This window comes from Nelumbo lutea, chromosome 1 (assembly GCF_056320005.1).
Source record: "Nelumbo lutea isolate HS-2025 chromosome 1, American lotus-T2T, whole genome shotgun sequence".
NCBI lineage: Eukaryota > Viridiplantae > Streptophyta > Magnoliopsida > Proteales > Nelumbonaceae > Nelumbo > Nelumbo lutea.
In genome coordinates this window covers 156,553,097-156,565,700 of record NC_142684.1, presented here as the reverse complement: position 1 = coordinate 156,565,700, position 12,604 = coordinate 156,553,097, and the positions used below count along the sequence as shown (strand labels likewise).

Sequence of the window (12,604 nt, the reverse complement as noted above, 5' to 3'; positions counted from 1 at the left end):
ACATGTGAAGAATCTTGGATGTTGCATAATTGCATATCATGTGTTTTTTTGATTTCCCAGCATATAGTGAATTTTTCGATTTACATCACGGCTTAATGTTCTAAGAATATTGAATGTTGCATAATTGCATATCATGTGCTTTTGTTATTTCCCAGCATATACTAAATTTTCCGATTTGTATAACGGTTTAACGTTCTAAGAATCTTGAGTGTTGCATAATTGCATATCATGGATTTTGCCGATTTCTCGACTTACTGTGGATTTTTCAATTTGCATCATGGCTTAATATGCTAAGAATCTTGAATGTTGTATAATTGCATATCCTTGATTTTAGGGCTATAAGTCAGGTCGGATTAGGTCGGGTTGAGGCCAATCCTAGCCCACCCTATGTTCTTTACCCCAACCCTAACCTTAACCCAACTTGACCTTCAACCCGACCTACCTAACACTAACCCTAACCCTAACCCTAACTAAATTCCTTCAACCCTAACCTAACGCAACCTAACCTGTAGTCAACTTCGGGTTGGGCTGGGCTCGGGTTAGGCCCAACCCAACCTTCTTCCCATCCCTAAAAATCTCATAGAACTTCTTAATCTCAGATCTTAACTCAACTTTCACAATATATTTTAATCTTATGTTTTATTAGTATTTGTTTGTTGATATTTTTATTGGTTCTTTAAGTAAAAAATTAAAAAAAAATGATTATAATTTATTATGAGTTATAGTTTATAATAGATCTTTTATGTAGGGGCAAAGCCAGGAATTTTTTATGAGGGGGGCCAAAACTTATGGATGGGTCATGGGGGGGGGGGGGGCAACCATTGGGTGAAAAAGTGAGGGGAGGGAACAAACTTACATATAAAAATGTATCGAGTGTGCAAATTTTTGGACCATAGGGGCAGGGGGTCCATGGCTCCCCTAGGTCCCCCTAGCTCTGCCCCTACTTTTATGGGCAATAAGCTATGGGTGGCAAACAACAAAGAGGAGATAAAGAATAAAATATTCAAAAAACATAAAAAATGTTATTAAGGTTTTGGTATTTCAAATTAGGATTAAGCGAAGTGATTACCTTAAAAGAAATAAATGATAGTATGTAGTAGGGGCTATACAACTATCATGCATATAAACAAGTCAACGTATGATATCATATATATATAACATGTATTTATATATGATATGTACTATAGAGTTGGGTTTGGGTTGGCCCTCGGTCAATCCTAACTCAACCTAATGTAAAGTTGGGTTCATAAATTTCAACCCTAGTCCTAACCCGAGCATCAACTTGACCCAACCCAACCCAACTTTTTCGGATTGGGTTAGGGTTGGGTTCGGGCCAATTCGGTCCAAGTTGCAGCCTTGTCTGCAACACCGACGACAAAAGCCTTCAAGAACCTGATTAGAGAAGATGCTCAGACTGGATTGTCGTTGCCAGCTTACCCACATTCATCGTTGGTAGCCTACCCACTAGGACTGGTGGTTAGAGAAGACACTGGTTGGTGGAGAAGACGATGGAGAAGGGCATAAGTGGTATTTTAAAATCTAACTATGGATAATTTTGGAAGAAAAAAATAAAAAAGTGCTTATTGTATAAGCCCTAAAAATAGCTAGCTAGAAATTTGGCCTTAAAAAAACACTTATTTTAGGCTTATTTCTCAAATACCAATAAGTGCTTCATGGCGTGGTCCTAGTCCAAATAAACACTTATTTTTAAGCACTCCCAAACATAACTTGAGTCTTCAATTTTTATTTTTTTTGGTATTTTAAGTTTTTAACACAACACACTAATAACTCCCCAAAGTAGATGGTAACAGGTAGCGGGGTGGCCTGTCCCTTCTACCCATAACCCCATGACCTTATAAATCTTGGTGATTGTAATATACTAATATTTGATCCCCAAGTCTTGCTAAAACCGGCCAAAGATCTTATCAATTATGTTCTCATCGCCACACAAAGAAATCTTTAAGCATTAATACCTTAGAAAAAATTTCCCTAAAACATATAAAATAAGGTTCTAATTGCCAATCCTTATTGGGTTTCTTTCGCTGAGCTACTTTGGAGAAGCCACTAAAAAAGCCTTAAGGCTGTGTTTGGTTTGAAGGAAAAAATAGGAAAGGTAAGGAAACCTCTATAAACCTTATATAGGTTTTCTTGCCTTTCCCTTCCTTTTCCTACATTTTCCTTCAAACTAAACATAGTCCAAGAAAAAGGTAAGGTTTCCCTACATTTTCCTACCTTTTTCCTTCAAATGAAACACAGCCCAACAGAATGCCTTTTTTCCTTGATGATGTTGTATATGGCTCATAAGGCCATAATCATTCAATCTCTCATTTAGGCTGTGTCAAGGTTCAAAGTATCGGAAACGCAAGGTGTATCGGAATGGTAATTTTAAGAAACATATCAAGATACTCTTTGAAAACATATAGATACGGACGAAAAATCGAGATATGCATAGATACACTAGAAAATTCACAAAATCTTTAAAAAATATGAATAATAATAAAAATGAGTTTTATGTGATTATAACTAATTTATTTAAATATAAAAAATCATTCTTTAATGATTTATATGAAATATTGGGATATAATTAGTAACCATTGAAAAATAATAGAAGAGCTAAAATGTATGTGTATACATACTAATATTTATTAGTTAATATTTTTTTGAAGTCATTTATTAGTTAATATTTATTACATATATATTTAGATGATATTTATTATGTATACAAGTTAATATATTCCTTAATTTTTAATAAATAAATTTAACTTGTATCCATCTTATTATTATATAAATATTAATAATCAATTTATAACATTTGTTGGGAAACATCCACCAAGGCAAGAAAGATTACTTTAAGTATAAAAAAAACATGTTGTTCTAATAAGTAATTGAGGTTGACATAATGGTTAATTAGTTAATGTTGTAAGCAAATGACTTGGGTTCAAAACTTCTTACCTTTGGTTTGTGATTTTTAACAAGTTATTTGACTTGTTAAATTCGGTTGATACATAATGCATATCGGCCCGTTTCGGGTATGTATCGGAATGTTTCGGATTGTATCGGCTGATACAAATACATATCCGAAACGGACCGATACAAGGCCGGTACGGACCTGTACCAGTTCGATATGGACAAAAAAATACAAAACCATTTAATTAGACATGTTACGAAATTTAAAACCTTAGTCTGTGTTTGTTTTGAAGGAAATAATAGGGAAACAAAGGGAAATGTAAGGAAACCTTTACAAGCCTTGTATAAGTTTCCCTTCCTTTCCCTATTTTTTACTTCAAACCAAGCATAATTTATTGTCCATGACTAATGTGAGAGAGATTGGATTCAATTCTCACAAAATTTGTTTCTCACACTGTCCTAAACACTTACCGCCGTTTATTTGGAATATCTCTATACTTGTATTTTTTGTTATTCATGAAAAGATGTTCTCAATGCACGCTGCAAGTCTTGAGAATGGTGTTGGTTTGGACTAAATCGGGATTCCATGTGAGACACTTGTTGATTACACAACCCATAACTGGTGTCCATCTGCATTTAGGAGGAGATGTTCCCAATGCACCGATTTGTGTCTTGTGGGTAGGGGTACAACTTGATTGAATTTGGGTTTGGATTTTATCAAAATATGAACGTACCTGGCCCAAAGGCCTGACCCCGACTCCCTGAGTAGTCTTCTTGGTAGCAGATTTCGTCTACCTAACACATCTCTAAACTTCAATTCGTCTGTGATGGTTGAAAAGGTGAGTAATTAAGTGCACCTTTTATTGACTCCGGATCTCCTGCATAATACTATGCAGGGGATGAGATGTTCTCCATGTGTCGCTAGATGTTAGTGACATGGGAATCAAGAGTAGGGACAGAAGAGGGTGCATGTAAGGCCCACTGAACCTGCAGTTTCAAGGGTGTTCGATTATCCATCACTTACTTAGAGGGATATAGACTGACCATCTCAATTACTGGGTCATCAGCCAGTTATTTATTCTTGGGGTAATAGCATATAAGGGCAGCTTCTGGGGTTTAATATCAATAAAAATAATATATTTAAAAAAATCAAAAATAGGTTAACTTTTCAAAAATAATATCAATAAAAGGCAAAAACACTGTTTATCTTCTTCTTCTTGCCATTTGTTCACCAGAGCTGTCGTCCGCCACTGCCCGCCACCACCCACCACCACCATCCGCTGCCGCTCGCCGCTGCCTCCGCCTTTGGCAACGTTGCCGGAGGTGGCCAGAGGCAGAGGTAGCGGCGGCGGCGCTGGTGGTTTCTCTGTCCAACGCTGCCACTTTTGCCTCCGCCTCTGGCAACGCTGCCGGAGATGAGTGGAGACAGAGGTGACAGTGGCAGCGGGCAGAGGAATGACCACCGGCGCCGCCTCCGGCCACCTCCGACAACATTGCTGGAGGCGGAGGCGGAGGCGGAGGTGGGCTGAGGCGGCGGTAGACGGTGGCTTTGGTGAGCAAATGGCAAGAAGAAGAAGATGAACAATGTTTTTGCCCTTTATTGATATTATTTTTAAAAAGTTAACCTATTTTTGAATTTTTTTTTTAAATATATTACTTTTATTGATATTAAACCCCAAAAGTTGCCCTTATATGCCTAAAAACAACCAAGAGTCCTCTTTATCATTCACATAGATAAACATAGAGAATGAAGAACATAAAATTAAAGGAACCCATATGAGTTGAGCACTTGAACTACACAGCACTAGTCATGCAGATGCCAGGATCATCTCCCTCTTGCGTTTGAAAAAGGCAAACATCTTCTCAGGATCAGGCAGGTTTTCTTTGATCACACCCACTTCCTTGAAATCATGAATCCATGCAACCAGTCGAGGGAATTTATGAGCTTCCAACAGCTTCACGCCCCTTACATCTTCAATCACTCCCAACCAATGAGCAACAACAAAGAAGGCCAGGTCAGCCAATCCAATTGTGTCACCACCCAAAAATTTCTTCTCTCCAAGCCCATGCTCTTGTATGCTTCTCAGCATTTCCAAGATTTCTTTTTTGTCTTCTTCTTCTTGTTCTTCACCCCTAGAATGGAAGAATTTCCATACGCATATGCCCTACATTAAATAAATAAAACACATCAGGCATTATATGCTAATTAATAAAGTCATCCTGGGTCATGAACTTAGGTTAACGTTGCGTTTGGATAAGCTTCAGGCTTTAAACTATTATGTTTTTCTGCTTTCAATCTTTGGGCTGTTGTAAACAAAAATGTGATGACAAGAAGTCTTGGAAGCGTTTTTAAGTTTTTTCTTTGAAAACACAAATTCTGAAAGATGAAACTTATCCAAACGCAAACTTAGTTTGATCCGATTTCAATAAATTGCAAAGTTAATGTAAGCAGAGCTTGAAAGCTTGCAATTTCAGTTTAATTCTTTGCTTTTTAAATGAAGAAGCTAGTATGTATATAATTTACCTTGTCCTCAGCAAATTTTGCCCAGAATCGTGCTGTGGCTCTCAACTGTGCATCTTTGGGTAGTAATGGATGCTCCGGCCATGTCTCGTCGATGTATTCCAGGATAATCATCGACTCTGCGACTGGTTTTCCATTGTGAACAAGCACAGGGATCTTCTTGTGAACTGGGTTATACTTCAAAAGCAATTCACTCTTGTTGGACAAATCTTCTTCTATGTATTCGTACTCTATCCCCTTCGATTTCAGAGCCCAAATGACTCTGTAAAGAAATGGGCTAGGCCAAGCTCCCAACAACTTCACTTCTCCCATTTTAAGATATCTTGAGCTGGATATGGATGGCCTTCTAGTTCACTACAGCATTGTTTTATAGGGATTCATGGGGTTGTTTTTTCTTGTGTTCCAAGCTTCTTTCTTGAAACTTTCTCTGATTGTCAAACAAGTTATGAATTCTTTTCAAAGTTTGGTGTGATCGATTTTTGACTGTGGGTCTAGTTGATCTTGGAGTTTGTCTTTTTCTTGGAAATTAAATTATAATATTTAAAAAATTAGAGTGAATAAGTAAAGGAAGATGCTTACCCAGTCCCTGACGTCTGTTGAGGCATATGCCCAAAGCTTGTTTTTGATGGCTTGGATATGCCAAGGACTATTAAAAGGAAGCGCAAAATTCTGGATCTCAGGCCTAATTTGTCTACACTGCAATTTCCTTCGTGGAGAGGGAGAGACTTGACAGATCGAGCTAAGACATGGGTGTCAAAGATGTTTTCAATATGTATAATTGGAACTTTGCAATTATAAGCACTTGATATGAAATTGGGTAGTTTAGAACTTGTGAAAGTATAGGGGTACTTCCACCCTTATGCTCAGTTTGGAAAAATATAAATACAAATATGTACAATGCAAATACATATAAAATAATGTAAAATATAAGGTTTTGTACTCTACAAATTTATATTTATACTCTTTCAAAACTAAGCCTTAATGGGGTTGAATTCAAATTTGAATTTGGACAATGAAATACCGCTTAGAACCCTAATAAGAAATGGGATGTGCCACAATTACATCTCTTATTCAAAATGAAACCTCAAAAACACTAAATATATGGGATTCAAAGGGAAAAGCCAAAGTAATAGACTAATTAAGGAGAACATAGATGTATGCAACCCATAAATACGGTGAAGATTATGCAGATGCCAAAAGAATTTCTCTCCTGCGTTTGAAAAAGACAAACATCTTCTCACGATCTGGCAGGTTCTCTTTGATCACACCCACTTGGTTGAAATTGTGAATCCATGCATACAAACGAGGGAAGGTATGAGCTTCCACCAACTTCACTCCTACTATATCCTCCATCACTCCCAACCAGCAAGCAACCCCACCAAAGGCCAAGTCAGCCAATCCAATTGTGTCACCACCAAAAAACTTCTTCTCTCCAAGCCCACCATATTCTTCTACCATTCTCAGCATTTCCAAGCATTCTTTCCTTGCCTTCTCTTGTTCTTCACCACGGGAACGGAAGAATGTCATAAAACATGCTCCCTACATAAGAATGGTTATTTGTACATGAGCCACCATTTTCTAAATAAATTCATCTTGTGAGCATGAATTTACCAGTGCAATTTGGGCGGGCTTGAGTCCGGATCTGCTCCTCACACCGATCTCATAGCATGTACCAGCCGCAAAGATGTTCTCAATATATGTTGGGATGTGGCTGATGAGGTCAGTGTGAGGAGCGCTTTCTGTGAGAGTAGATTCCAATTCGGCAGGTGATGACTGAGGATTTGTTAAACTTTGAAGGAACCTGGTCCGAAAGTTAGGGGCATAACTTGGGCAGGCTCAACCCGAGCCTGGACCGACCCAGGCCAGAATTCTTCTCAGGATGGGTTTGGTCTCAAGAGTATGTCTTTTTATTTTTCATAATTTTTGGATTGGGCCCGGGCCTAGCTCATAGGTAGCCCAAACCTGGTCCAACCCTATCCATACCTGAACCTATTTCCACTATATACATGCATTTATGCATATAAATACATATAGGTGCATATATGCATACATTTGTACGCATGCATATGTATTTATGTCAAATTTTAGTTTAGGTTGGCTGAGTCTAATCTAAGTGCATCAAATTTCAGTATAGGTTAAGCCTAAGTTAGACAAATTAGACTTGCCATCAGCCTCAGTCCGGACTCGGGCCTTACGCCCTTGGGCTTCAGCTTAAACCTGACGCAGCCCATCTGACTTGCACCCCTTAGTCTGGTTCAAATTTCTATTGCAAGGTGTATATTTGACAAAGGCTCAGCTAATTAGTGCAAGCAGGGATTGGAAACTTGCATTTTCAATTGAACCCTTGTATTCGATTACAACTAAAAACAAGATCTTCAACTACTTATACTTTATACTTGCCTTATCATCAGCAAATTTTGCCCAAAATCGAGCTGCAGCTCTCTGCTCTGCGTCTTTGGGTAGCAATGGATTCTCCGGCCATGTCTCGTCAATGTATTCCAAGATAACGAGCGACTCCGCAATTGGTTTTCCGTCATGAGCAAGCACAGGGACCTTCTTGTGAACTGGGTTATACTTCAAAAGCAATTCACTCTTGTTGGACAGATCTTCTTCTATGTATTCGTACTCTATCCCCTTCAGTTTCAGAGCCCAAATGACTCTGTAAACATATGAGCTAGCCCAAAGGCCAAACAACTTCACTTCCCCCATTTTAAGATATCTTGAGCTGGAAATGGATGGCCTTCTAGTTCACTACAGCATTGCTTTATAGTGATTCATGGGGTTACTTTTTCTTGTGTTCCAAGCTTCTTTCTTGAAACTTTCTCTGATTGTCAAATTATTTATTATTTATGAATTCTTTTCAAAGTTTGGTGTGATCGATTTTTGAATGTGGGTCTAGTTGATCTTGGAGTATTAAATTTGATGTAAATATAATAGTTGGAAATTGATGTTGATTTTTGACTGTGGATTAGAACAAATGTATAATATGTTGACGAGATCGAGTTTCTTTACACTGTAATTAGAGTAAGTAAAGGAAGATGCTTACCCAGTCCCTGACGTCTGTTGAGGCAGACGTCTTCCAGGGCAGTTTAATTACATGAGAGGAATAACTAAGACTAGAGAGCGGGAGAGACCTGACAGAGCTAAGTAGGGGAGCTCCCAGGGTAGGAGCCAGAGAAGTCTTCATTTTGGGTCTTGACCTTTGTTTTGTTTGCAAGCTAGTCAGCTGCAGAGTTTCCTTCATTTTGGGTCTTGACCTTTGTTTTGTTTGCAAGCTAGTCAGCTGCAGAGTTTCCTTCATTTTGGGTCTTGACCTTTGTTTTGTTTGCAAGCTAGTCAGCTGCAGAGTTTCCTTCATTTTGGGTCTGGATACTTCCAGCGCATTTAATTAATCACCAACAATGAGTCTCTTTAGAATTTAGGGGTGGCCATCATTTAAGCCTTTCATGAGTTATTCAAGCTCGGTTTGTAAAAAGTTCGGTTCAATTTTATTTAAATCAAATTTTATGTCGAATTCAAGTCTAATATATAGGATCGTTTACTAATCAAGTCAAGTTCAAGCCTGATAAAGTTCAACTCGTGAAACTCACGAGCCTGATATTAAATAAATAATTTTTATTATATATACATACATATATAATTTTATTATATAAAAACATTTTTATTTTTTATATAATAATAAATAATTTTTATAATGGATATGAATAAGGATATGAATGACCTTCAACACTATACCCACTTGCTTTTATGGTGATTCATGGGAGAGTTTTCTTGCTTGGGCCCTAAGCTTCTCTTTTAATTTATGAATTATTGACAAAGTCTGCTCTGAGCAGAAAACTATTCAACCCGGCCCAAAGTGTCATAAGGGTGATTCTAGATCTTCCTGTAAAATTTGATGTATAGGTTTTTGAGTTTTTCTATTGTATTAATCCTTGACTTTGGACAATTGGACTAGAGTATGTAGCAGTTGGCACGCGTGCTTACGTTTAATTAACTAATAATTTAAGTTCCTTGACACTGTGATAACTGATAAGGTTTGTGCTTGTTGTTTACATATATTGTAGTTCATAGATAACCGTCTTTCTATTTAAATACCATACCTCAGGTCCTATTTTGCATTTTTTTCTGTTTTATCAACCATAAGCCTGATTTGATCATTTTGGTCATCACGGTTTGCAGGTATTTTAAATTTAGGGGTCAATTCGAGCCGAGATTTATCAACCATAAGCCTAATTTGATGATTTTGGTTATCACGATTTGCAAGTAGTTGCCAATAGGGGTGATGGAGCGCGATCCGGCTGGTCTTAGCTGTCCGCTGCCTTGCTTTCGAACGGGGTAGCAGGGATCCTGAAACGGGAGAGATGGGAAAGCTCCGGGGGGAACCCGGTGTAGAGGCTCCGAAGCTCAAGTTAGAATCTTTCAAAAGCAAGACAATACCAGATAGCGCAAAGTTTGCATACCTCCGTTGTTGGGGGGCAGGGGGCTCTTATAGTCACTTCGCGTACTCGTCTCGAGGCCCTTGTCAGATAGGGTATGATTACCCTTGCGCTTGTCAACTCGGTCGTCGTCCCTTCTGCTGAGACAGAACCGTCACTGCCTAACCGTCTGCCTAACCGTCTAATTGGATATGGCGGCGTCAGGGGCGGTGGCAGGTGGCCGTTTAGAGTGCTACTACCAAAACGTCAGATCCCAAGTCAGTCAGGCGTGGCGCCCTCGGGCACGGACTTCCCTGGTGTCAGGCATGGTACGACTTGTTTGGCTTTGGTGCCTAGAAGATGATGCGAAGTGCTGAGCGAGGCGGTCTTGAGCTCGGAGGTATCTCGAACTGTAACAAGGTGGGTCAGTTCAGCGAAGTGTGTCCCGAGCTGTTACAAGGCGGCAATTCGGCGAAGTCTACCCCGAGCTGTTACAAGGTGGTCAGTTCGGTGAAGTCTACCCCGAGCTGTTACAAGGTGGTCAGTTCGGCGAAGTCTATCCCGAGCTGTTACAAGGCGGCAATTCGGCGAAGTCTACCCCGAGCTGTTACAAGGTGGTCAGTTCGGCGAAGTCTACCCCGAGCTGTTACAAGGTGGTCAGTTCGGCGAAGTCTATCCCGAGCTGTTACAAGGCGGCAATTCGGCGAAGTCTACCCCGAGCTGTTACAAGGTGGTCAGTTCGGTGAAGTCTATCCCGAGCTGTTACAAGGTGGGTTAGTTCGGCGAAGTGTGTCCCCTTGTTCCCACCTAGGCTTGACCCCTTTTGCCGAGCTGTCGTTTCTGCCACGTGTCTCATAATAAAGAGGTCGGGCCAAATCTTCCTTCATCAATTGCCCCCCACTCCTTGCGCCGAGGGCTTTGCCATGGTGCGGGGAGTTTTCACGAGGTGGTTGTAGATTTGTCCCGTCCTTCAAACCTTCACTATATGAGACGATTTTGCTAGGGTTTTTTCGGTTTTTGAGAAGGCTGGAAACGTGCCTTACTCAAGAACGATGGTGGTTGTGACCGTGCGTTTTAAATTTCAAACCAACTCGCGCTGCTGGGACGTGACAGCGGGTCATTTCAAAAAGGCACGCCACTGCTGTACGTACGCCGTCGACTGTCAGGGAGACGTGCGGTGTGTCAGATTCGAAAAGACGCGTGTCGAAGCGACGTCGGTTTCAAAAAGACGTGCTAACGTTTCACTTTTTTTTTCGGAAAGACGTGCACCAATCACGTCTTGACTTTAAGGGTTGTGCGGTTGGTAAGAACGTGGGCCGTCGGATCGTCTTCAGTCTGCACGGTCGATTCTTGGTTACTGTAGCTATAAATAGTGGGGGACCCCGGTAGGTTTGTCACTTCTGCAGTTTTCTATCGAGTTCGCGTCCAACCTTCCAACTCGCGTCTGAGTCTCTTCCAACTCGCGTCAAGGCTGGTTATACAGTCTTCACGGTTCTTTAGCTTGTTCTTCAAACTTTCCGGTGAGTACTCTTGAATCTATCTTTTCCCCAATGTCTAGCTTTGATAGCTCAGACGATTCTTCGAGTAGGGCCGACGTAGGTTCCACCAACTGAGCCGTGTCCCCAGACTGCCTCAATGATCCTAAGGTGGAGCTTGAAGATTATGAACTAGTGGGCCGACTTGCTTCGGGCAGTTTGGCGTCTACCTCCCGCCGATGTCGGATGCTAGACAGGTTTGGTCCTTTGACCATGACGCCTGAGGGGCTTCAATCCATACTTCTGTCCTACAATCTTCTTGGGGGGTACACATATTTCATTCCTTCGGGTAGCTTTCCTTGGGAACACGGTCCCGACGAGATCGTGATTTTTCGAGAGCAGCTCGCTGTAGGGTTGCGACTTCCTTTCCATCCCCTTCTCGTCGAAGTCATAAACCACTTCGGTGTCACCATTGGCCAGCTTCATCTGAACTCTATTCGGAACCTGGTGGGGACGATATCCCTTTTTTGCGAGCAGAACTTCCCCTTGGACTTAGAGATATTCTCCTCTATCTTGATGCTCAAGAGACAGGCGGGTCCTCTTCCTGGGGTGAGACAAGCGTATTACCTTACTCCTCACCAGGGTTTTAAGCTTCTGCACGATCTCCCTAACAAGGTCCCGGCGTGGAAGCGGGACTACTTCGGCGTGCGAAGTGCACAAGGATGGCCCTTTCAGACCGGGTGGGGTGAGGCCGCTCCCGACTTGGGCGTAACTCTTGATAAAGAGACGGTGAAGGGTCTCCGGCAGTGGGCACGGCAAGGCTTAAAGTGCCACCACTACTTAACGGAGGCTAAGCTTTTTGCAGCCGGCCTGAGTTCGGGTAGGTTTCTGGCTATGCGGTTTCTTGCTTGCTCTATTCATTTTTTCTGATGTCGAACTCGTTTCTGCAGGTGTGATGGATGCGGAGAGAACTCACGGCGGGCGTTTGCTCCAAGGTATGAAGAGGAGGAAGCGGGTCGCCAAGCGAACTCGTAACGAGCTGCCCCTGGATGAGGAGCCCCAAGCCCCAGACCATACGACAGAGGATCTGCCCAGGGAGCCCGAAGTGACTCCACCGGTGCACGAGACTGTCGGGGCGCCTTTCGCTGAAACCACCCATACGGGCGCTCCTGCGTACTCAAGTGCTCCTCACTCCGGGTCTGCTCATACGCGGGCTGGGCCCTCAGGCTCGGGAGCTCAAGGGGAGTTTAGGAGCGTGTTAATGCCGAACTACGCTCTTCAAAAGA

At 41.4% G+C, this 12,604-nt stretch overlaps 2 protein-coding genes across 2 annotated transcripts; both read right to left on the bottom strand.

Annotated features, from left to right (window-relative positions):
- Window positions 1–4,601: 4,601 nt before the first annotated feature.
- Window positions 4,602–6,138, bottom strand: LOC148878590 (putative glutathione S-transferase). The gene is made up of 2 exons (XM_088956977.1): window positions 5,432–6,138; window positions 4,602–5,072 (listed from the first exon to the last, which is right to left on the bottom strand). Exons 1-2 carry the CDS (start codon window positions 5,738–5,740, stop codon window positions 4,716–4,718), a joined length of 666 nt encoding a protein of 221 aa, XP_088813103.1. The 5' UTR covers window positions 5,741–6,138; the 3' UTR covers window positions 4,602–4,715.
- A 222-nt stretch (window positions 6,139–6,360) lies between these two features.
- Window positions 6,361–8,169, bottom strand: LOC148878589 (putative glutathione S-transferase). Its single transcript, XM_088956968.1, has 2 exons — window positions 7,825–8,169; window positions 6,361–6,963 (listed from the first exon to the last, which is right to left on the bottom strand). Exons 1-2 carry the CDS (start codon window positions 8,135–8,137, stop codon window positions 6,611–6,613), a joined length of 666 nt encoding a protein of 221 aa, XP_088813094.1. The 5' UTR covers window positions 8,138–8,169; the 3' UTR covers window positions 6,361–6,610.
- Between the last annotated feature and the right edge of the window lie 4,435 nt (window positions 8,170–12,604).

Excerpts from the sequence above, each read along its gene's own strand:
- LOC148878590 (XM_088956977.1), bottom strand. The coding sequence starts at position 5,740 with ATGGGAGAAGTGAAGTTGTTGGGAGCTTGGCCTAGCCCATTTCTTTAC. Across the intron at positions 5,073-5,431 it reads CAAAATTTGCTGAGGACAAG|GGCATATGCGTATGGAAATT; the intron begins GTAAATTATATA and ends TATTTAATGTAG.
- LOC148878589 (XM_088956968.1), bottom strand. The coding sequence starts at position 8,137 with ATGGGGGAAGTGAAGTTGTTTGGCCTTTGGGCTAGCTCATATGTTTAC. Across the intron at positions 6,964-7,824 it reads ATTTGCTGATGATAAGGCAA|CATGTTTTATGACATTCTTC; the intron begins GTATAAAGTATA and ends TTATGTAGGGAG.